The 24,618-nt window shown below is 42.6% G+C and overlaps 3 protein-coding genes across 7 annotated transcripts in view; all 3 read left to right on the forward strand.

The window, feature by feature from the left end:
* The first annotated feature begins 157 nt into the window (after positions 1 to 157).
* Positions 158 to 3,983, forward strand: commd2 (COMM domain containing 2). The gene is made up of 6 exons (XM_004067646.4): positions 158 to 325; positions 659 to 736; positions 1,286 to 1,368; positions 2,820 to 2,894; positions 2,963 to 3,061; positions 3,212 to 3,983. Exons 1-6 carry the CDS (start codon positions 259 to 261, stop codon positions 3,413 to 3,415), a joined length of 606 nt encoding a protein of 201 aa, XP_004067694.1. The 5' UTR covers positions 158 to 258; the 3' UTR covers positions 3,416 to 3,983.
* Positions 3,984 to 4,351: 368 nt separating this feature from the next.
* On the forward strand, positions 4,352 to 8,369 carry mrpl55 (mitochondrial ribosomal protein L55). Its single transcript, XM_004067647.3, has 3 exons — positions 4,352 to 4,565; positions 4,679 to 4,895; positions 8,126 to 8,369. Exons 1-3 carry the CDS (start codon positions 4,516 to 4,518, stop codon positions 8,273 to 8,275), a joined length of 417 nt encoding a protein of 138 aa, XP_004067695.1. The 5' UTR covers positions 4,352 to 4,515; the 3' UTR covers positions 8,276 to 8,369.
* A 1,410-nt stretch (positions 8,370 to 9,779) lies between these two features.
* The window catches only part of LOC101155415 (epidermal growth factor receptor substrate 15-like 1), a 30,153-nt gene continuing 15,314 nt past the window's right edge, over positions 9,780 to 24,618 (forward strand). For 2 of the 5 annotated variants that reach the window (XR_002289899.1, XR_002289901.1), the window contains exons 1-14: positions 9,780 to 9,953; positions 13,549 to 13,590; positions 13,671 to 13,760; positions 13,930 to 13,977; positions 15,935 to 16,030; positions 16,174 to 16,236; positions 16,317 to 16,442; positions 16,533 to 16,592; positions 16,657 to 16,887; positions 16,994 to 17,151; positions 18,975 to 19,131; positions 20,242 to 20,304; positions 20,454 to 20,474; positions 22,969 to 23,054. Coding sequence is in view for 3 of the 5 variants with exons in the window: in XM_020702083.2 (XP_020557742.1) it covers positions 9,813 to 9,953; positions 13,549 to 13,590; positions 13,671 to 13,760; positions 13,930 to 13,977; positions 15,935 to 16,030; positions 16,174 to 16,236; positions 16,317 to 16,442; positions 16,533 to 16,592; positions 16,657 to 16,887; positions 16,994 to 17,151; positions 18,975 to 19,131; positions 20,242 to 20,304; positions 20,454 to 20,474; positions 22,969 to 23,054 (1,382 nt within the window). In the remaining 2 variants the exon portion in view is untranslated. The remainder of the gene's footprint in view (positions 9,954 to 13,548; positions 13,591 to 13,670; positions 13,761 to 13,929; positions 13,978 to 15,934; positions 16,031 to 16,173; positions 16,237 to 16,316; positions 16,443 to 16,532; positions 16,593 to 16,656; positions 16,888 to 16,993; positions 17,152 to 18,974; positions 19,132 to 20,241; positions 20,305 to 20,453; positions 20,475 to 22,968; positions 23,055 to 24,618) is intronic. The other 3 variants (XM_020702083.2, XM_020702097.2, XM_011473794.3) reach the window with 2 other exon arrangements.

Below are 24,618 nucleotides of genomic sequence, written 5' to 3' on the forward strand. Positions count from 1 at the left end.
ACCAACATCCTGGATCGAATAACTCAAAAGTTAAATCCTCAAAATTTCTCTCCATAATCCTCAGACTCATGTTGAGGTCGACTTTTTGGGGATCTACAGGTTTGTGGGCCAGACCTGCAGACAGTTCCGGGTGTGTCCACCAGAGGGCGGTGTGGACGATGAGACTAAACCACCACAGAGGAAGAGGTTGCTGTTCTTCCTGGATCTTTGAGTGAAAACCTGTCAGTCGTGGTGCTTGTGAGCTCGGTTCTGCTCAGGATGCTGCTGGTTCTGACCGAGGAGCACAGAGAACACCTGTCCATGCTACCGCAGGTGGAGCCTTCAGGTAAACCTCCGCTCTGACAGCTCCGGGGAGTGCGCGTGACTCAACGCGCGTGACCCAAACACTGATGCTCCTCAAAGCAGGGTGCACGCGCTAATCTGAACAATCTCAAACGTATTTCAGGAAAAGGACACACAAACGTAATTACCATAGCAATGAGTTTAAAGAAAAACTTTAATTAAATAAAAAATAGTGAAAACCAAATATCTATCACTGCAGTAGGGGGAGGAGCCAGCTTCCATTGAGGGTTACACCTCCTGATTTCCTTTTATATGTGCTGAAATTGATTTTTACACGCATCACCTGAACGCATCATGAAGGCTGTTTTTCCTTTAGTGGTGGGGGAGTTCGGTCGCATCGCCCTGGAGTTCCTGAGGAGAGGAACCAGCCCGAAGATCTACGAGGGAGCAGCCAGTAAGACTGAGCCTGAGATCCTCTCTGTGGACAGAGGCTCACTCTGTCAGAGATCCTGCGTATCACAATCAGGAGACTTGTTTTAGGAAGGAAGCTGCACCCTGAGCTCTCCAGAACATTCTCACTTGTTGAGCCTGAAAACTTGTCCAAAAATAAGGAAGTTGTAGAAGAAAGCAATACGCATACAAGTAATGCTGCTAATGAAGTCTTTGGAGTTTTCTTCATATTTTAAAGAATGCACGAAGACAGCAAAGTGTTGGTGTCTTCTGAAAGAATGTGAGCTTTCAGCTTCACATGCTGATAGCGTGAGCCAATGATCTGACCTTATTAACATTCTGAATCTTCTCATCTATGATTATCTGACCTTTTGTTGATGTAAATCGACATGAACTGAAAACTAAGTAAAGTTCAGCCTTTATTTGGTGGAAACAGGTATGTCAACAAACTAACAAAAGTCACCAGAAGTAACGATTCCCCTGAAACTTCAGGTTAGTGAAGAAGAACAATATCTGCATGTGTAAAGAGGAATGACGGCTTGTGTGTTTGCAGGAAAGCTGGGGGTTTCTGTGGAGGCGGTGCAGCAGGGGGTGGAGGGCCTGATGTTCCTCCTGATGGAGAGCTCCAAACACACAGTGAGCCCCACATGCGCACACTCATGCACATCCGAACCCAATGCCGAACAGATGCTGTGAGAAGTTGTTTATGGAACTGGGTGTTTTTTTTTTTCTTTCAACTTTGTTGAATGTAGTCCCAATTACAAACAAATGCAGCAAGTGCTCCATAAGTGTGATCGTTTATTTGTTATTTATTCCTTTACAGAAATAAAGGAATGAAAAATAGGAGGCAAGAAAGACTTAATCTACATAAATGATCTAAAAAAAGAGTCCAGGAAATCACATTGTTTGATTTTTAAAGAATTTATTTGTCGAATGGTGCAAAAAATAAGGATGTTTCTCCTATGAACAAATGAAGAATTTTATTCCTCACAGACCTTTAACTTCTTCTTTATCCCTTGTGCTGTCCTAGGCACTTTAACATTGGGAGTTGGGTCATCTAGACCCACCTTTATCCACCTTTGTCATGGTAGGGAGAACACGTCAATGGAAGGGTGGGGTCACCTAAGATAGCACAAGGGTTATGAAGCTCTTCTGTCCTCTACTGGTTACCTTTAGTGATGTCACCAGTTTAACCTGGTTATCTGTATAAAATACACACATCCACATCCTTGAAGTCCCACTCTGATCATATTTTTGTCTTTTCCAAGCGTTCCCAGTGATCTTTTAATGAGGATTTTCCCATTCTTAGGCCAAATCACAGAACTTGTGTGGTTTTCTAGGACATAGTTTCTGCAGAGCGGCAGGAATTTATTAGAAATTCACCTCTGAGTTGTTGATGTAGAGTAAGCCTGCCCCTGCTTCCCATCATCCATCTGTTTATCCATCCATCCATTATCAGAGCTATCCAGCAGTACAGTTCTGATCCAGATTCAAGCTCAGACGAGGAAAACAAAGACGAACATGGATCTGTTTGTCTGCAAGTGCTTACATTAGAATGGAGCTGCGGAGCAGGAAGCTTGTGGCCCACCCAATGTCTTTTCTACATCATGATCTTTTTCAAATGGCATTTTTTCGCCTTCTGATTGACAATGATTGGAACAAAGACTGAAAAATGCAAGTTTGAGCTTACATTTCTTTTTATATGTTCTCCATTAGGAGAAAAATGCCACAAGAACACGTTAGAAACACCAAAAACGGGATTTTCATCAGAATGGGTCTTTAAACCTGGTTGCACACTCACAACATTGACACTAACACGTGGAAACTCACAGCAGGTGCACCAACGGAAACAAGTTACAAACACACAAACGTGCACGCTCACTACACAATCACGGTGGCCCACATATGTATGCTGACAACATACACCAACACAAAGATCATGGTCTCTTTGAGGTTTTTACTCCTGAGGCTTGCAGCACATCATGAATCCAGAAGTCCAGCTGAAGGCAGTTTGGTTCTTCCCAGCAGAAGTCTGGTCAGGTTTTTAAAAGGATCAACATTTGACCTGGTTCTGTGTGTCTGTGCAGATATCTGAAGTGGACTTCATGGACTCTGTGCTGATTCTGGGCTTTGGTGAGGAGCTAAACCAGGTGCTGCTACAGGTGAGTTGTGGTGCTTGGAGTCAACAGTCAGAGCTGCTCCCATGGTGACGCTTTCAGTTTCTCTGCAGCTGTATCAGGATAATCAGGTGCAGATTCGCAGAATCCTGAGCCAACTGATTCCAAGTCAGCCAGCCTTCCATCAGCTGGAGTGGAGGCTTGATGTACAGGTGAGAGTCTTGGGGAAGAACTGTCAAATCTAGAGCAGAAATATCTGGATCTATAGACTGTCCTGAAGTGGAGCCCCCTAATCCTGATTCTTAGACTAGGAAGAACCTCTAACGCTGGCGAAAGCCTCACATCGGATTTCTGTGTTTCAGTTGGCTAGCCGCTCATTACGGCAGCGGCTGGTCCCCACGGTAACCATGCGGCTGATGCTGTCAGAAAATGAGGAGGGCCAGCGCAGCACCAGAGTCCTGCAGACAGACCCCAGCACCCTGCTGCACCTGATCTCCACTCTGGAAGCTGCTTTGGCTGCGGTGAAGACCAGCCACTCTCGCCGCATCCTGAGGAACATCAAATAGTTCCACCAGAGCGCCTTTGAGTCACATGGGAGGGGCTTAGCTGCATCTCTGACAGAGCCCTCTTCAAAGGGCAGATGTTCCTCAGATCAGAGTCCAATTCTGAAACTTGGAGCTTTGAAAGACAAGAGAGGACTTTGCACAGGTTTGGGAATGTGACCATGAACACTTCACAGGGCAGAGCTTCAGCCAGACCTCCGGGTTGGGAGGTACCTGTTGTAAGTTCTGAAAATCTGCTTTTGGAGTCTGACTAGTGTTACTGCTGTGGAGGCTGTTTCTCCTCCTCCTCTGGAGTTCAGCTAATGTTTGCCTTCAAGCTGCTGGTCTTGGGTCTAAACTGAAACAAAAATAAACAATTTGTACACAAAACCAAGCTCTCTCATTGTTCTGCACATGTTCCTGCCTCCTGCACCAAACTGGCGCACAAGACTTGTGAGTTTTTCAGACACTGATGCACATGTAAACACGTTTACGCTCGAGCACGTGTAAATGTTTTTGTAAATCTAAAGCTGTGGTCTGTAGCAGCTGCCATAAGAAGGTACAGCTACAAATAAAAATGAATGAATCCAAACTTCTGTTGAGTTCATCAAAATCACTTTATGAATGTGTGATTTTTATAAGGTTATAGTTAAATGTACAGTAAGTTTGGGATGTGTCTGAACTTAACGAAGGTTTATACAAGTATATCTGAGTAAAAAAAATTGATTTTCTATTTGCAATTGTGATGTTTGTTGTATTAAATAAACCTAAAAATAGTCCTTCTGAGCTGATTGTGAGGAAATGTTAAAATGCGCGTGCCCCTTCGCTCAGGAATGTGTGCCTTCAGTGTTTGTGTGCGCGCGTGTGGTGGGGGTCACGTCACCTGCTCTGGGGCTGGGCCTCCAGGCGGAACTTTCGACAGCTCCTCTTGTTTCCCCCGCGCATCTGTTTCTGCTGACTTCCGGTGGTTGACCTCCGACTCCAACGACCAATCAGCGTCCGATCTTAGAAGCAGTCGCCAATCAACGCAGAGTGCTCCTCGTCGAGCGGACCAGATCGGGTATCGACACTGCCCTGCAGGTCCTGACGGCCGGCCGTGGGACGGTTCCGATTCTGAGTACGGAATGGCGAACGTGCTGTTGAAGCTGGCCGGCGGTCCTCGTACTTTCACGCGGTAAGTCGTGTTGCTCCTCCTCGTGTCAGCTTGGCTCTCAGGTTCTGGCTCCATGGTCAGTCCAGCGGGTTCGGTTTGGGTTGACTTTGTGGTTTGCCTCCGTGTGTGGGCAGTCTCCGCCCCACGTTCTATAATCTTCCAGGTTCTTCTTTGATTCCGGAAGTCCAAACGAACCTCTTCCACGCTCACGCCGCGCTACTGAACTCCAATCGATCGTCGGTGGTCCGCTGCGGCCGGCAGAAATACGAGAGGCAGTACCCGGTGATGCTGGTCCGGCCGGACGGGTCTACCATCAACATCCGGTACAAAGAACCCAGACGGATCCTGCAGGTCAGAACCCCCGAGTACCAGTTCACAGAAATACTTACAAACGCGTCAAAGAAGCGTTTCATTCAAAAATCCAACTTCAGTCAGAGAATCACGTCCAACATCTGCCAAGTTTTAAAGTAACAGAACAGTCCACGATTGTTCAATTCAATTACATTTTATTTATATAGCCCACAACAAAAGTCGTCTCAATGGGCTTCGTACCGGTTATTGGAAGGTAAACATACAATCAAAAAGGATCATAAATGCGTAGAATTCAATAGGAAAATACTAAACCTTTAACTAAACCGACTAAACTAACCCGGCATCCCTGCCCTTAGACCCCCTTCGACTGTTAAACTACTCACAACACAAAGTACATGTTTCTAAACTATGGTACGTTCCAAATTATTATGTATGCCCATTGTAATCATGTGTCAAGGGGTCTTTGGATCACTGACATCAATGTCAGACACCTGTGATAATAAGTTTGCCAGGTGAGTTTAACTAAAAGAAAACCTACTAAAGAAGGACCTTCCACACTATTAAGCAGACCAACATTTACAAGCAAAATGTAAAAGAAAAAGGATTTCTCTGCTTTTGAAAAGCGTGAAATAGTTCAATGCCTTGGAAAAGGTAAGAAAACCTTGGATATTTCACAGAAACGTAAGCGTGATCATCGTACTGTCTAGAGATTTGTGGCTGATTCAGACACACACGGGTTCCAGCAGATAAAAGCAGAATCAGGAAGGTTTCTGCCAGACAAAAACAGCGGATTAAGGGAGCAGCTGCTAAAATACCATGACAGAGCAGCAAACACATATATGAAGCTGCGGGGGTCTCTGGAGTCTAACGAATATCAAGGTGTAGGATCCTCCAGAGGCTTGCACTTCTACAGATACATTCTATTCAGCCCCCCCTAAACCAGTGTTTTTCAACCTTTTCTGAGCTGCGGCACACTTTAAGCTTAAAAAAAATCCTGCGGCACACCAGCATCCAAAAATGAAAAAAAAAGGAGAAACTCATGGTCTGTATTGATCTACAGTCCCTCCACAATCTCACATGCATTTTTGTGATAATTATTGCAGAAAAAGCTGGAAGCTGCAGCTGTTTTTCTAAAAGATGCAATAAAAGTTATGTTAGAAGATTTAAAAAAAGTTTGAAGTGTGTTCGTTGTTTTCAAGACGTTTAACAACAGAACTCCTTTTACGCTGTCACTCTCACAACCCAATGCATCATGGGAGATGTAGTGCATAAAAACGGCCGGCGGAGATCGCTTTTCGGAGCTTCATGGTTTTGTTCACTTGTTCCACGGTCTGATACCGGATTCTGTGGAAAGCTACACTGCTATAGACGAGCTTTAGCTTGTATTTTTGTTAGAACTGAGAGACTTTACGAGCTAAATCGAGACAAGGAAGTGAAGACTTTAACCACTTCTGATTGGGCAGACTGATGACATGTGATTAAGCCTTCAAGAATGATTGGTGGAGACAGGTAAAGGGGCGGGACTTTTCCTAAATACAGCCGGAGCTGCAGCTGAATCGCGCTGCCGTCATTCTTATCAAAATGTCTTTAATAAAATAAAATAAACATAAAGAAAAAGTATTTTATGATCTTTTATATTCCTAACTCCTCAGTGTTTTATCAGGGCCTGTTTGGATGAACACAGAGCTGAAATCCTGGAGATGGGAAATGTTTTTAGATCAGTTAATGAGGGCAATTTCCCACAGCACACTTGACCATCTCCCACGGCACACTAGTGTGCCGCGGCACACTGGTTGAAAAACACTGGTCTAAACAACACTCACAAGCAGAAACGGCTACAGGTGGCCCAGACATGCATAAAGACTCATTTTCAAACAGTCCTGTTCACTGATGAGTGCCGTGTAACCCTGGATGGTCCAGATGGATGGAGTAGTGGGTGGTAAACTGATGGTGTGGCCCCCATCCTCCCCTGACCTCAACCTTTTGAGAACCTTTGGAGCATCCTCAAGCAAAATATCTCTGAGGGTGGGGGGCAGTTCATATCCAAATAGCAGCTCTGGGAGGCTATTCTGACATACTGCAAAAGAAAATTCAGCAGAAACTCTCCAAAAACTCACAAGTTCAATGGATGCTAGAGTTATGAAGCTGCTACAAAATAAGGGCTCCTATGTTAAAATGGAACTTAGAAACCTATAAAGATGTTTTTGATTGGAAATATGTAAATATGACCTCCTAATGCAGCAAATTCAACAAATGACCATTTTCAGTTCTTTAGTCTATCAAATGTTGTGGAACTCTGTTGTTTGAAGTAATGTGGAACAGTAACTTTGAAGGTTTTTATTTAAAAAGAAACTAAACTGTTATCTTTAGGAGGTTTGTTAAATAATATTTAACGTATACTCTGATGGTTAGTGACTTAAATTATGCTGACTGTCATTTGCATTGAGTATTTAGAAAATCCTTTAAAAATATATAATTTGCATAATATTTTGGAATACGCTGTAAAAGCAGGTAATGATTAAAACTCATTCCGGATCTGTTGAACAAAGATGAAGACACAAACTATTAGTGTGTGCTGTATTATTGGTGGCTCTTGCCTTCCTAAGTGTGTGGAGTTCCTCAGGGAAGTTCCTTTGGGCCATTTCTTATGAGCGGTTTTTGTAAAAAATTCACCTTCTACTTTAAATAAATATAGTGTACGCTTGTATGTGTATGACATGACCGTATTTCACATCATCCACTACAAATGAATGATGGAACACGTACTACTAATGGTTTTTCAGATTTGTGAAATTAACCTCATGTTGAATGTAGGGGAAAAAATAATAGTATTCCACTTGGTTCCATAAATGTAACTAATGGTGATAACGAGCTCGATCAATTCAAAGTCAGGACATTTTTTAATATTTATAAAATGATTGTACCCTTTGCAGATGTGAAATATCAGGAAATGTTTTTTTTTTTACTGAACCTTAATAAAAAATGTATACACGTGCTGCTAATATAAATAATGATGTAATCTTTCAAGCAGATAACCTAAATACTCTATATTTTTAGCCAAAATGAATACTTGAAGGTAAAATCACTGCACTGTCCAAAATAAAACTGAACTAATTACAAACTTGTAATCCGCTTTTATTTCTTCCCTTTTTTGGTGTGAATAATCACAGTTTAATGAGATAAAAAAGGTCAGAACTGAACATGCTGGTCTGGCCAGCCCTGCATCACATGACCGGTCAGCTAACCGTGTCTTCTTCCATGTTTGAAAGATGCCGATAAACGTGCTGGCTCTGTCTGAAGAGGAGCGCCGGAGCCGGCAGAAGAAGAAGGAAGTGAGGGCGCCCAAAAGCCGCACAGCCGGGGTGCAAGAGGATGATTTCAGGGTGGAGCGTTACAGCCACCTGTGGAAGAAGAAGTGACGCACCTGAACGCAGCATCGAGGGAGAACTCCAACACAGAGACTGTGACGTGTTCAGGGACTCCACAAAAAACAAATAAACTTGAGAACTGATCTGTTTCCATCGTAAAGAAGTTTGTCCCCATTTTCAACCGAAACCCTCCATATTAGAAAAATGAGCCCTCATTAAAGTCATTTTAAGCTAAACTGAGGCCTGCAGAGTACAAAGAAACCGTGACGTTACAGATTTAACAAAAGGAGGAACCTGTTGGGAAACGGAATGCATCAAAGTTCCACTCTGATCATTTTTTAAAAAGCGTTTGTGTAATTATAATTATGCCCTTTTTAAGCCAAATGAATAAATAAAAAACTGTTGGTCTCTGGGACCTAGTTTCTACAGAGTGACAGTAGTAAATCAGAAAATCCGATTGTAGGCGGGACTTGGTGTTGAGTAACCCTGCCCCCCCCTTCCCTTCATCGCTCCTGAGAGCTCTCTGTTTACACACTCTCCATCTAGCTTACAGCCCCTCACAACCCAAACCTAGCATTAGAGGTGCAAAAAAAATGACGAGCAATAATGGAGCCCTCCAGCCGTACAGTTTAGATCCAGATTCCAGCTCAGACGAGGAAAACAAAGACGTACATGGATCTATTTGTCTGCAGAATGGAGCGGAGCAGGGAGCTTGTGGTCCATATTTCCGTCACAAATATGATCTTTTCATTAAACAGCTTTTTTTTTTCTGTCTGCTCCAGTTTCACAACAATTTTAAATAAAAAAATACTCAGAAAGGCAAATATGAGTTTAATTTTCTTCATGTTTGTTCTTCACAATGATGCCACAAGAACAAGTTAAAAACACCAAGAACACCATTTTAGTCGCAATGGCTCTTTAAAAGTGTATAAGCCTTTTTTTTTAACAGATTCCAGTCCTGGTTATAAATGAGTATATCTCGCACAGCAGGCTCAGTCATGGTGTACCACAGGGCTCTATGCTTGTGCCAATCTAGTTTAGTCCAAACAAGCTTCCATTACATAACGTTATTTAGAGGCACAGCATATGTTTTTATTTTTATGTTGTTGGTATTCGTCTACATTATCTATTCAAGCAGGAGATTTTTTTTTACAGTTTAGAAGACTTCAAGAATGTCATAAAGATTTAAAATGTGGATGATTTCAAACTTTATTGACCAAAACTCAGATATAACACAGGTTGTTGTTCTCAGAACTTTGTAACAAAACCACACTGGATAGAAAACTTAACTGAAACAAAAATAGGGTTTCTAGAGCATTCTACTTTTATATCTGCAATCATTTTGAAAACAGGAACATCCTGTTCAGAATGATTCAGATGAATTGAGGTCATGCATATGTTATTTTCAGATTAGACGGCTGTAATACCATCAGGTTGTTCTAGAAAAATCCTATTCTAAACACATTCATTTGGGGTAAAATGCTGCAGCCAGAGTTTAGATTTTTTTCCCCCCAAAATGTTATCTTCTCTTTATTGGTGTAAATTGTTTATGTTTTTTGCATAAAGCATAATAAACGTTGCAGTGTTGATGCATTCATTATCAGAGGCTGACGGCGCCCTGCAGCGGCTCTTCCAGCTCCGTCCAGCAGGGGGCGCGGCGGCACAGAGGGAGGCGGAGCGCGTTCCCGCAGCAACAGGGAAGATGGCAGCGCTCACATCTCTGACCCAGGTAAAGATGCGGCTCCTCACCTTCAACGCCCGCGGACTCGCGGTCTTCGGGTGTTACGCGGCGTTTTGCTGGTGTCGGTCGGGTTCGGTGAGCGGTGGTCCGCACCGCCGCTCAGCGTCGGCGGCCGCTCGCGGGTCGAACTGGGCCTGCTGGTACCGTTAGCAGCTACTGCCGAGCAGCGATTTTCCCCGAAGCGTTGATGTGAGCTGTTTATTCAGAAGAAAACATTCGGACTGAGAACAGACTCTGCTAACAGAACCGGAACCAAAGTACCCGTCCAACGTAGGCACACAACACCGGGCTAACGGGCTAAGCCCAGTTAGCTGATGACGAAGAGTGATCGTGGGGGTGATGATGAAGATGGTGCGGGTCAAACTAAGGACCAGCCAGGACTCGGAACCTGGTTGGTTCCGACTCCTGGGTCAGTTCAGAACTGTCAGAGGGGGCGGGCGTCAGGTGAAATATGATTTTCTGTGGGAAAAATAAAGGAGATGTATTTTTAGATCCAGCCAGTAACCCTAGTGAAGACCGAATAACACTTGACTGACCAATGAGATCTCACCATGCGGGAATGAGATTTCACTCAGCGAATGAGATTTGACCGTGAGGGAACGAGATTTTATTCCGCCTGACATCAAGGACTGATGGAGATTTGATTGACAGCGAATGAGATTTGACTGGGATGGAATCCGATTTTATTGCCAGATAAATGTAAATAGAGGTGAATGAGATTTGACTGCCATGAGAATAAATGGTCAAATAAAGACATTTGAATAGCAGTGAATGAGATTAAACTGTCAGATAAAGGAATTTGAACAGGAGTGAATGAGCTTTGACTCAAAGAATTTGATTTTACTGTCAGAGAATAACCTTTTTGTTGTGAGCAAGTGGAAATTAATTTTCCTGTGGCTGAGATTTGATTGTCGGATAAAGACATTTAAATAGGATTGAAAGAGATTTTTTTGTCAGTGTAAGAGATTTGACTGTGAGATAAAGAAATCTGTTTCGGTATGATATGGAGTGATATTTCCACGTTGCACACAAAACTTTCTAAGTTGCATATGAAAATATGAAATATTTGCTTTTTGCCTTCAAATTTTTTATTTTTGCCTTCAAATTTTTTCTTTGCTTTCATTTTTTTGCCTTCAAAAAATATTTTTGCGTTTGCAGCACGAATGTTTTCGCGTTGTCTCATCTCGCTTTTTTCCTATCTTTGATTTTGCTCACATGCGTTTCAGTTTTAGCGTGACATAGCGGCCATCAAACAGCTTGCTGATTGGTTCATCAGACCTTTTCTTCTGCTGCAGACATTTTAAACACGGTGGTCACTATACGAATAGAAATAAATAAATACAAACCCTGTTTTATTTTAGTGGCTTTGCTGCTCCTTTTGGGTTTTACTCTGAGAGAAACGGGCCAGAATGGTTGAGAATCCTGTTCGAACAGAACCGATACGGAGTCCATGTCTGCCTCCAACACTCAAGTAGTGCATTTATCCCAACATGAACTGTGTTTTTAGATGCGTTTTATTATCAGCTACCTTCTTCCTCATTACATTTTAGGATTTACTGTTTCTGAGCAGAGAAAGTGGTCATATGTAAATGCCGGTGGTCATTTAGGAATACACACCCCAGTGCTTCTGTACAGTTAACTAAGGGTGTATTTAGACTGGACACATTTGGTGTGCTTAAAGTGAACCAAAATTCGTTTCCCTCAATAATCTGGAACAAATTTTCAGTCTGAATACACCCAAGCGGACCCTGGTCCAGGACCAGGAACTGCTCTCTGACCCATCTTTGGAGGTGCTCCTGGTTTGTTTCCTATCTGACCGAGCACTAAGACTGTTTTAGTTTTTTTTATACCAAGAAAAGCTGATCGCTCTGATGGGACCTAAGAACTGTAGAGAAGTGAGGCAGTGTGTGGCCAGGTCTCTCTGTCGCCCTGGTAACGATGAATGAATGAGATTCATTGAATGAGATTCAACGTTTGGGAAACAGAAGTTGAGGCCAGGTTCAGGTCAAAAGTGAAAGTGGGTTTTGTGAAGTTCCTTTAAGTCCCTTTTATTTGTTGTGATTGTTCTCATTCATACAAATAAAGGATGAATACACAACAGCACAAACACAAACCTGGAGCTCAGGAAGCTCCTTTTTCTTCTCTGACAAACTTGTGTGTGAAGAAAAGCAGTTTTGTGTCTGGACAGTTCGTCCTTCCGCCTGTGTGCTGATGTGACCTTTCCTTTTGTCTGTCTATCCAGTGTGTTGTTGTGTCTGTCTATTCTTTTATTGTGAGTCCAGCCCACAGACATAAACACACTAGATCATCACCCAGAGAAATCTGAACAGCAAAGGAGAACAGATCAGGTTAGCTCTGCTTTTATGAAGGGCTGCACGAAATGAGGAAAACTCGCGATATGTGATGTTAGTGATCAAAATTGCAATGACGATATAACTTGCGATAAATTAACAAATAGCAAAAACAACAAAAACATTTCCATTTCACTGCAAAAGTTGAATTTAAATAAGAGTCAAAATACCTTAAATTCTTCTCCAAGTGACACTCGTCAGATAATTAGGGCAACATCTAACATAAAAGCTCCATCTGATTGGTCAACAATGTGAAGGACTATGTCTGATTGGTTAAATCCATAAAGGGATTTATTTGATTCATTAAATAGTTCAAGTTGCCATAAGATTGTTTTAGCACATTTAAGGTTAACCATTTATTGCGATTTTTGCCAAATTTTGCAATATGGATATTGCACAGCTTGAAATTGCGATAACGATAAATTTGCGATTAATTTATCACTAATTTATACTATATGTTATAAACGCATGGATTAATATTTCAGCACTGCCTTTAGAGAGAAAGAGTCTCACTTGTGCAATAATTCCAAATAAAATGCAGTCTTGTAACAGGGTTTTCTGTGTGCTTCAAAGGTAAGATCTGCATCTAAAACTACACAGAGGTTTCTGACCTTACTGCACACGTTCAGGTTAAAAGGGGATAAGTAGGATTAAACCCTTTGTCTCTCAGCTACAATTATAGTCTCTGTTTTGTGTTGATTGAGCTTTCATGTGCGTTTATAGAAGTCACATACAGTGAGACCTGGTTTTTATTTTTTATTTTTATTTTGCAATAACCATGCTGGAATTCACAAGAGAGATAAACACAACTGAACTTCTTCAAAATGAGAATTCTGGCCAAATTTGAAGGAATTGGACTGAGTTGCTTTGTCCATAAAAATGTGCTGGTATTGATTAAATTTGGTGAAAGTGGTGTGATTGCAATATTGCCAAAACACCACAGAATGAGTAGATTGTTGTTAGATCCATGGAACTACTGACCTGCTAATGTAAAAACAAGCCACTGATAATCTACATATTTAAAAAGGTTTTATACTTATTGAAAACAAAAATAAGACACCCGGCAGAAAATGTGTGTTGTTTTTTTTAAATGGGAAATGAAGGAAAATTGCGGCCCTCTGGAACAAGCCTCCTTTTTGTTTGCTTCAAATTTTGAAGGGTAGGTTGGAGGCTCGGTTCAGCCTCATGGTCCAGATCTTTTTGAGAACTCAGTTTTTCTTCTACTTCTGCAGTTATCAAGCGGGAACCCTATTTATGAGAGCTACTACAGACAGGTAAGGGGTTGGCAGTCAAAGCTACGCACACATGAGCGCTGTATGCCGGTAACCTGCCACATAACTTATGTTTGCTCCAGGTGGATCCAGGAAACCTGGGAAGAGTGGGGCCCACAGAGGCAGCCCTGTTCCTAAAGAAGTCTGGACTTGCTGATGTGACTCTGGGAAAGGTGAGCGTCAGATTGAGACTCCGCCCTGTTTTTTTTTTCCTTTTTCTTTTTTTTTAGATGATCCGTCTTTGTTTACTGTAGGTGAAAGTGTCGGATATAAAGATTTTTTTTAAACTCTGCTCTGAATCCCCTCCTGTTCCAACTCTGTTCTGTTTGTTTGGTTTGGAAGATCTGGGATTTGGCTGATCCTGATGGGAAGGGCTACTTGGATAAACAGGTAAGCAGGATCCAAGCGGTGAGAGAACTGATTAAACCTGGACTTTCCAAAGATCCCAGCCAAACCTATCCTAGACATGTTTGCAAAGAAACGGGATCATTTATCTAAAAAAGAGCAGTTTAGTTGTACTTGTCACAATGACTATAAAGGCAATTCAATCATTCAACTTAATCCAGTCATGGGAATTAATCCACTGCTCCAGTGTAGTAAATATAGATTTAGCTCTGACTCAGATGCACAAACACAGATTAGATTAGTCTGATGTAGTTACAGTGAGGATTTATGTTATTAGGATGTCCTGGTCCATAATAGGCTAACGTCAAGTCAGCTAGATTCATCTTTTAGTTTATTTAATGACAATTTAGTGACATTTGTAGATCATTCTACATTAAGATTTTGCTGCATTTTTTAAATGTGTTTTAATGAAAACTCCCATCACTAAGGGGTTGGTATCTAGGATTTTTTTAAAAACTACGATGTTTGAAACTGTTGTTGAACCGTGTGTTGAAACTACGATGTTTCTCTCTTTGCACACTGCAAAAAGAGGTCACCTAAAAATGGGAAAATAACACTTATCTTAAGAAGACAATAGCTAGAAAGTAATACAATTATCTGCCCATACAGACTGTATTTTTTTACTTAAGAAATCTTATAAGATATCAACATCTAGAAACCAATAGCTCAACATAAACATTAAAAAAGGGAGAAAATAAGTTTAAAAAAAGCTAAGTGATAGATGGAATGACTTCAAATTGAATGCTATACAGCCCAAAAATAAGTCCTTTTTGTTAGTTATAAGCAAATGGTTTGTATTTTTTGAGTTTTTAAGAATTTAATTGTTGTTCAGTTTGATTAAAGTGACAAAAGCTAGAGTAAGGAGTGGAAATGACTCATTTTAGGACAAAATATGAACAAAATGATAATCTTAGGACAACTTGGCCAATCTTAATTAATCCTGATACAATGTAAAAATAGCTCTTATTCTCAAAACATAAAACTAAATTGTTTCCAAAATAAGAACAATGAATGCCAGTCTAACTTGTCATCATGTATTGAACTTTAAAATAACATCCTTAAAATGTAACCAAAAAACTTACAGTGTAAAATTTAGTTTTTTTTAGTCTTAAATCAAGTTTTTCTGCCGTCAATAGTTTGGAGCAAAAGAATTTGGACTCACTTAAACAATCGTTGCCTTATTTCTAGGTGCTAGCTTTTTAAATAAGACAAAAATCCCTGACTGTTCTGATTGAAAGAAAAGCTAGGAAAGATGTTGAGCAAAGAGAAGTTAAAACAACTTAACCTCTGTCCAATATCTTTAATGTCTAAAAAAAGGTTTTAAATCTTTGGAAGTATCAAAAAGTTTGCAGTACAGATGTTGTGAAAGTACTAATGTAGTAGTTTCAACTGAAAAGATACTATCGGTTTTATATGTGTCCGTGCACACGAACACACACTTATATACTGTATTTATCATCCCCATCAATTGTTGAATGTCCTAGGTGTATTAACGGTTCTTGGTCCGTCCTTCCGGTTCCTCAGTCAGATGTTTGTTCTTTGTTCCTCTTCAAGTCAAGGGTCTGTGAGCTCAGACTGGTCTTCCTCACAGAACAGCAGATGAATTTGTGTCTCACTCTTTGTGACAGCTGGTCTTTAGGGCCATGCAGCGGAATGAAGGATGGCTCTGTTGATGCATACTAATCAGAAGTTCATCCTCTAAAACTTGCTGAAAACTGAATTGGCATATTTCAGTTTAGACCACCTGTCGTGCACCGCCCTCAGACAGCCTCAGTCCTTGTTTTAGAAAGTAGGAACTTATGTTTACAGGGTGAACTTATCAGGTTACATCTAGTCTAGAGCTTTAGTGTATCCTGGACACCCCACCCCAAAAACTACAAGCATTGTGGATGAATGTTCATTACGGTTCTTCAGGTCTGAGAGCGTGTCTTCTGTCCCTTAGGGGTTCTTCGTGGCGCTCCGGCTTGTGGCGTGCGCTCAGAACTGCCATGAGGTCAGCCTGTCCAGCCTCAATATCAGCGTCCCCCCTCCCAAGTTTGTGAGTCCTGCCAAAGGCCTCCCCAGCCTTTACGTTTTCTGGATGTCATCAGAAAGCTTTGCTCTATATCAGCTTCACTTGGTGGTGGGCAGTAATATCGGCTGTCTGTTTGGGGGGAGTCAAACCTTTCCTTGTGATTTCAGAAGGACACGAGCAGCCCGTCTCTGAGCAGCACTGCTTCAGGCGACCCCCACTGGGCGGTCAGGGTGGGTTTCAGTTAGCATCTGATTTTAAGGGGAGGGGTGGCTCTAAGTTACTTCGTCTCTCACTGTCCTGTCCTTCACAGCCGGAGGAGAAAAGCAAGTTTGATGGGATTTTCGAGAGTTTGATTCCGACGGGGGGGCTGCTGTCAGGGGAGAAGGTCCGGCCGGTCCTCATCAACTCCAAGCTGCCTCTAGATGTCTTGGGGAAGGTACTTCATTCAGTTGACCAACCCCCTGTTTGTCTGGAGCCTCTGAAGCCCTCGCAGACTGCAATCTCAGCTGTCCCTCTGTGTCTGCAGGTGTGGGACCTGAGTGACATAGACAAGGACGGACACCTGGACAGAGATGAGTTTGCTGTGGTGAGTTTTGATGGGGGTAGGGGGTGGTCAGGGAGCATCTGTTCAATGACCGGCTCCTCCACAGGCCATGCACCTGGTTTATCGGGCCTTGGAGAAGGAGCCCGTCCCTGCAGTCCTTCCCCCCACCCTCGTCCCTCCATCCAAAAGGAAGAAAAGCGTGTGCTCTGTACCGGGACTTCCCGCAAGCCCCCCACCTCCCAAAGACTCGCTACGCTCCACCCCCTCCCACGGCAGCATGACCTCGCTCAACAGCGCCGGCAGCCTGTCGCCTAAACACACCCTGAAGTCGGGACAGGTGAGGCTCACATTTACAGCTCAGTCAGTGAATAGTTCAGCAGAGCCTAAAGCTGAAGCTCTCACCTAGGCGAGCAAACGCGAATAAGCACACGTGTCTGTCCTAGCATTCCCTCAACTGGGTGGTTCCGGTGTCTGAACGTGGTCGCTATGACGACATCTTCCTGAAAACCGACACGGATCTGGACGGGTTTGTGAGTGGACAGGAGGTGAAGGACATCTTCATGCAGTCTGGACTCTCCCAGAACGTCCTGGCCCACATCTGGTAGGTCTGAAGTTTCATGCTGGTTTTTTCCATTACACTGGTTTGGACCAACAGAGGGCTAGTTCTAAAAGTTCTGGAAGGTCTAGTTTCTAAAGTTCCTGGAGGTTTTAACGGCTTTCAAGGTTCTGGGTGTTCTAAACATTGCATTGGTTCTGATGGTTCTAAATGTTCTAAAGACATAGGATGTTCTTAAGATTGTATTGGTTCTGTATCTTCCAAAGGTCTTGGAGGTTCTGACAATTGAATTGTTGCTAAAAGTATTAAAGGTCCTGGCAGTTCTAAAGAGCCTTAAAGTTCTAAATTATCCTAAAGATCCTGAAGATTCTAAAGGATCCAGAAGGTCTTGACGGGTCTTCAGGTTCTAAATAGCCTAAGTTCCAAGGGTTCTAAGGGTCTTGACATTTGGGAAGGATTCTGTAGGTCTCGAAGGTTCTAGTGGTATTGAAGTTTCTGACTACCTTGAAAGTTCTTAAGGTACAGAAGTCCCCAAATTTCTTAAAGTTAGGAAGATCCCTAAGTTAGGAGATTCTCTAAGGTCTGTAAAGCCGGAAAGTTCTAAAGGTTTAGAAGATCCTGGAAGTTCAAATGGTCCCAAGGTTCTTTAAGCTGTCAAGGGTTTCAGTATTTTAGAAGTTCTGAAGGTCTGGAAGATTCTGAAGGTCTTTAACCCTTGTGCTATCCTAGGCACTTTAACGTTGGGAGTTGGGTCATCTAGACCCACTAGACAGTGTTCTGAACCTTTTTTCTTCAATGATTTGTGATCTTCACTGGTGTCCATGGATTACATGAAATCTTTCCACCTTCATCCACCTTTGTCATGGTAGGGAGAACACGTCAATGTAAGGGGGGGTCATCTACAAGGGTTAAAGTTCTGTTGTTCTAAATGTCCTGGATGTTCTAAGGAACCTAAAGGACCTGCTGGTTCTGAAAAATCTAATAGGTCTAAAGGCCCTGAAAGCCTTAAAACTTCTGAAGGTTCTAAGTATTCATGAAGTGCTCTTCAGTTTCTGAGAACTCTGAATGTTTAGAAAATCCTGTAGTTTTTGAAGAACTGATGGATCTGAAGGTCCTAAAATATGTTACAGTCTCAAAGATTCTGAAAGTTTAAAATATTTTGAAGGTTTTTAAGGTTCAAGGGGTTTTAAAGAGGAGGAAATTGTTGATCTGCCAAAAGAGTTTGAACGTTCTAAAGGTTCTGAATAATCTGAAGGCACTGTGAGTTCTGAAGGTCCTGATGGTCACAAAGGTCCTGAATGTTTGGAAAGTTCTAGAGGTGCTGTTAGTAAATGTCAAAGGTTCTAAAGTTTCTGGAAGCTTTAAATAACTGGGAAGTTCTGAAGGTCCTTGAGATTCTGCATGTTCTGGGGGGGTTCTCAAGGATCTGAACGTTCAGAGGGCCAATAAATTCAAATGGTTCTGAAGGTCTTCATGGTTTCATAGGTCCTGGTTGTATATATGGTTTTCTGTATTTCCAAATGCTTGAATGGTATGAAGATTCTAAAAGTCCTGAAAGTTGAGGCAGTTCTGAAGGTTTTGGAGAGTTTTAAATAATCTGAATTTGCTGGAGGTTCTAAAGAGCATGACGTTTCAAAAGACAATGAAGGTCTGACTTCTAAAGGTTCTGAGTACTCTGAAGGTCCTCCAGTCATGCGGTCTTCTGCACAACCAAAGCAGAGACAGCAGGACCCCTGTACCTGAGCTTCTGAGGAGGTGCTCAGAGAGCAGAGGCAGGCGGCAGCCCAACCTGTGCCTTTCAGACAGAACCCAGGGCAAGTGAGAAGCCTGGAATGTAAAGTGTTGAACTGGCCTCCTCTTCTCGGCAGGGCTCTGGCTGACACCAGGCAGATCGGTAAGCTGACCCGAGAGCAGTTCTCCCTCGCCATGCATCTCATCCAGCAGAAAGTCAGCAAGGGCATCGACCCCCCACAAGCTTTGAGTGCCGACATGATCCCCCCTTCCGAGAGAGCCACTCCTGTCCCTGTGAGTCCCAGATAAGCTCTATGATCATGCATACACGGAAAGGTACGCCTGAGAGAGGCCTACATGTTCATGTGAAGAACTTAAAATGAATCCAAACTGCATCAGGGTCAAAGGTCACTAGGATCACATGCTGGACTCTGCTGACCGGGTTTACAGGTTCACATCAGGACACGACTTATGGGTTAACATTAAAGAAAAATCACTTTAATTCACAGCATGCTGTTCTGTCCTCTCCATCATTAGAGGATCAGACATTTCTGTCTCCCTTGTTCAGATTTTTGTGATCTGTCATTTTTAAAGCTTTATTTAAAAATAACAGAGGGAACAGTACAGGCAGAGACAGGAGCAGGCTTAATAAACTGGTTAGGAAGGCCGGCTCTGTCCTGTGCTGCACACTGGAGTCCATCAAGGAGGTGGTGGACAGGAGGATGTTGTCTAGGCTAACATCCATCATGGATAACCCCTCCCACCCCCTGCACCAAACTGTAGAGGCGCTGACCAGCTCCTTCAGCACGAGACTGTTGCACCCTCAGTGCAAGAAGGAGCGCTACCGCAGGTCATTCCTCCCCACAGCCATCAGACTGTACAACACTGCACTACAGTGACAGTGACACACTATGGACCCATACGGTGTATTTGTCATTTGTGGTTGCTGTTGTTGTTTCCATCATTTCTGGTTCCTACAAACGTTGATTTGGTGTGTATTTTTACTTTCATTTTGATTAAACTTATTTCTGTCATGTAAGTTACAGATGTTCTTCTGTTCGTTCACACTGCTGCACTGTACTGAATGTCACTTGGCTGCTGCTGACAAAATAATTTCCCCATCATGGGATAAACAAAGTCTTATCTTTAATAGGCAATCCTAACAGTTACGGTTTTCCCTGTTCTAAGCTTTAATAGAAGCTTTCTTCTACAATTTTTAACACTTTAGGATTAGAGTCAGGATTAGGGTTAGTGTTAGGGTAAGTTGTGTAATTCCGCTTCCGGTCGATGATGTCAGCCGCCATCTTGTCTACAGACAGGTCCCTCTCTTTTTATCAGGACTGCCAGGTCTAGATGATCCAAAATGTTGCTGCTCGCCTCATTTTTCTGTGGTTTGTCCTGTAGGCTGTGTCTGGGTTCGTGACTCCGGTGGGATCAGAAGTGGCAGCCCTGTCGGATATGAGGAGGGTGAGTTCCCTTCCTCAGCTGGACACTGAGATGCTGTGCTGTTGTTTTGAGCTCCAGCTAACCCCTCCAGCCCTCAAAGGTGCTATGGGAGTCTGCTCTCACTGCTATTCTCTGTATCTGAACCTTTGTGCTGCTGATGGCCCACGCAGGCTGCACTGTTCCCGCAGTGGGTAGGTACCGTGGAGCATGGATGGCTTTCAGTTCAGAAACTGATGACGATCCAGCCCCCATCCTCATTGTTGCTTACATTTATCAGAAGCAACTCTTTCCTGGGTGTGACCCACAGTTACCCCTCACTGGGGGGCTCGCCTGCTGTCCCATTCCTCCGTTCTTCACCTCTCCTGTCTTTGCTGTTTGTCTGTGTCCTTTTGTTGGATTGGTCATTTCGGTGACCCCACCCTTCTCCAAAGGAACAATAAATCATTATTTTTACTACGAACATCAGAGAAACCCACAAGAACACGCTAACAGAAGAAACCAGAAAGGGTCATGCAGACACCTGAAATAAAAAAGTAGGAGTAGGAGCTCCAGAAAAGACCACAGAGCTTCTGACCTGCATCTACCTTGATCTGCTGTATGTTGGACCAGAGGATCCCATGGGCTTGATGCTTATTTATCATCAGGAATCTATTGGATTTGGGAAATGGAAGCACATAGATTCAGAGTGAGATGAACAAGCCAGGTAACCTTAAAGGTACCTGTCGTTGACTGAAATGGTAAAATCTCCACCTGTGATAATCCTGTTTGTTGAATTGTTGATTTCTTAATCTTCAATACTTCAATAGAGGAACTCTAAAAATATATTTTTTTTAGCTTGCTACAATTTCACAATTGGAGCTACAGGCACATAAACAAGAATGAACACGTTTCCTCAGCTGAACGAGATGTACTGTCCTTAAATTCTGTGTTTAGTGCAAAATGATCCATAACAGTACCTGCTTCCAGTATGACATTACTTCATACTTGGATAACGGTTAGATCAATTTCAGTCCGGATTCACTCTTTGAATGTGATCAGAGTTACTTCATGAACGCTGTTTTACTCCTATTGCGTCCTGAACCAACAGCCACAGTTTAGCTGGTGCCTCCAGATCTTTAAAAAAAAAACCTTATTTAAACCGGATCTTGAGTTCTGAGCAGACTCTGGGATCTGTGGACCTTTTCCAGACTTTATCTGGTACTATTTTCATCCTGAACTGCATTGATAACAGACCTAGGAATCTTTGAATAGTATCCTTCTATACAATGCCTGGGCTTTTCAGCAGACATTATTGCCACTAAGTATCCTAGCACCATTCCTCAGCTGTTCTTTCCCTCTTTTTCCCAAACACCAGACAACATCAGGTTCCATCTTTGAAACAAGCTTGCTTGTGATACCTTCCTTGTTTTTCTGAATCCCAATGTATTGGTTTCTATTCCTTTCTCAGCATTTTTCAGTAATTTCGTTTACTTGTTCTTTTTCAAAGTAGGGAGTTGTCCTGCTTGAAAAAGGTCGTGACAGTGAAGCTGCCTTTGTCCTCTTACCTTCATGGAGATTTCATTTTTTTGGGATCTTGTTACTTAGTTGCAGTTAATTTTTGCTCCTTTTGAAATGTTCTCCTCACCTTCCATCTTTTCAATGTCAGTGTTTTGATGCCTTTGTAACCGCATCGACTTCCTCAATGTTCACTTATCGAGTTTAGTTGGACGGAAATAAGATTGGACAAGTCTTTGGAATAAAACTCACCCGGAAGCCTCAAACTGAGTTGCTTATGCCTGCCATCCTTGGTTTCTTCCTAATGCTGCGCTCACACCAAATGCGATTCATGCGACAAATTTAAGTTGGAGGCCTCTTTTTCGATGTGGGTCAAATTTGCTGCTGGACATTTGTCCAAATGGGTGTTTGAAAACTAGTCACTCCTGACTGGTGTGGGAGAAGCTGCCGCCAAAACCTTTTAGCCTCATTGCTACATGAAGGGATTGATTTTTATAAATATTGTTTTTGTACTCCACCCACTGATCACGCCATTGGCACGTCATAGGCATGATTGGTTGACTTGACATGTCTTCTTTGCCTAAGTTCATGTTTTTGAACTCTCAAAGCGCCGCGCCATAACACAAAAATTGCGCCACGACGGCCAAAACACGCTGCTGCCACACCGACGCGCCACACCAGATACTCAAATCGCGCCGCAGAACCTTTGATCGCTTCTGTACATTGATGCTGGACACCCTTGACAAGTGAATTGTGTTCAATGTGAACACAGCTTTAGAGTAAAGTCAATTAGGACATAGTTTTACTTACTCCACCATCTTTGATCCCTGAGATTCAGGTCGGTCCTGGTCCGGGCCTGAGATTCTTACTCTGACAATCCAGAAGAGTAGCCTGATCAAGGACACAGCAGCATAAAATAGAAGCGTTACAGGAAATGTCCCACAGGAAGTCCCCAGCGGAAGTGTCCCACAGGTGTGTCCAACAGTAAAAAATAAATAAACGTCACAGGCAGGACATACAGGACAGTTAAAAGCATTAACAAGCTCATGGCTGCTGACTCCCTTGGATGTTCCTACAAGAAGTAAACCACAGGAAGTGTCTCGCTGGAGTGTCCAACAGAAAGTGTCCAACAGATGGTTCCTCACATTACGTGTTCCTAATGTTCTGACCCCATCTGTGCTTTGTCTGCAGGACAGCTCCAGCTCTGTGGGTTCAGGGGAGTTCACTGGCATCAAGGAGCTAGACGACATCAGTCAGGAAATTTCTCAACTTCAAAGGTAACCAGCGATAGCACCTTCATCCTGTTTGCCAGCATAACTGACTGGATCAGCTTTGTGACTGTATTGGGGACAGTAGCCTGTGCAGGAAAGATGAACTCAAGCCTCTATTTCCGCTTTTTTAAGAAACAATAAACATAGAAGAGACTGCCTTATTCTACACATTTATACATCTCAGCCCAAACTCCAGTTCCCAATCTATTGATTTGTACATCCATGCATCCATCCATCCATGCATCCATCCATCCATGCATCCATCCATCCATCCATATTTAAGGCATGTATTTTACCAGTTTCTGTTGCTCCTTTGTCCTGCATGCTGCAGCACTCTTGCCTTCACCCACTGGAACTTTCTCAGGTAATATCTGTGGTTTTTGTTGGACTCTGTGTGTTCACAGAGTGTTCTTCTTCACTTTCACAAGGACAATAGTCTTCAGTAGGAAGGCTGTATATCTGTTGGTAATATCCTACATTCAGACTTTCGTGAGTGTGCAGAAGCTAAATCAACCAACAATAAGGAAGAGCTCCTACTCTCTGATCAGAGTGGGCTCTCTTCTAAGACTCTCATTCGTCTATACCAGACAAAAGAATGAAAAAACGACTTCATCATAATACAAAACAAAGTTCTTCAATTTCTGTTTTTTCTTCTTCTTTTATTTTCTTTTTTTTCAACTTGTCCTGTCCAACAGCTGAGCAAACAGATGAGAGCTGAAGGCCTCTTGTGTCGGACATATTTTACTTTTACAACAGGGTTTATGAATCTATTGACAAACCAGAGGTATAATCATATTTGTGAAATTTTGGTGTTGGACCGGACGGAAAAGAAAAGGAGGGAAGAAAAGAAAGGGATGTTAGAAAGGGGGGGATAGGAGGCTGATTATAAAAGGGGGGGGGGGGGGGGTAAGACCATGAAGCAGCATAAAGCAACAAGTTGCTGGATGTTTATAATAACAATGATTAGGTTCAGATGTAATATAAATCTAGAAGGGGCAGGGCATGTCCACACACACACTCAAATGTTACCAACATACCTCAGTTTCTCTGGTTCGGTGTTGTCAGGGGAGAGCCAAAGGTTGAAGTGAGCTAAACTATCTGGGAAAAATCAAGCAGTTCCAACAGATGCTCATTTGGGGCGCTATTGCTCAAAATGAGCTTCTGGTATTTTTTTCAGGCCTTCAAACACACAGAACTTATGTCATTGTTTCTCTTCTCCTTCGCCCGAAGAAAATCCATTTGCATCCACACTGAAGTGAACCGTGCCAGAGTTCATCTGCAAATGAACAAAGGTCCTTGTTCTGAAGTGGAGTAGAGTTCTCTTGTTTAGTCCAAACTAGAGTTCTGGAGAGCTGTCTCACCTGCCAAACCAAAAGAACCATCAGAAGAAACCAGGCAACAGCCAGAGTTTGTCTTTGAGAGATGCTTGCAAACCAACGCTGGAGCTGATTTTCTATTGATTAGGTAGTGTGAAAGCTCACCTAAAATCGGGTTTGGACCAAACAAGAGAACTTGGGTCCTCTTCAAAACAAGGGTCTTTTTTTTAAACTTGCAAATGAATTCTGGTGCG

This window comes from Oryzias latipes, chromosome 4 (assembly GCF_002234675.1).
Source record: "Oryzias latipes chromosome 4, ASM223467v1".
NCBI classification, from domain to species: domain Eukaryota; kingdom Metazoa; phylum Chordata; class Actinopteri; order Beloniformes; family Adrianichthyidae; genus Oryzias; species Oryzias latipes.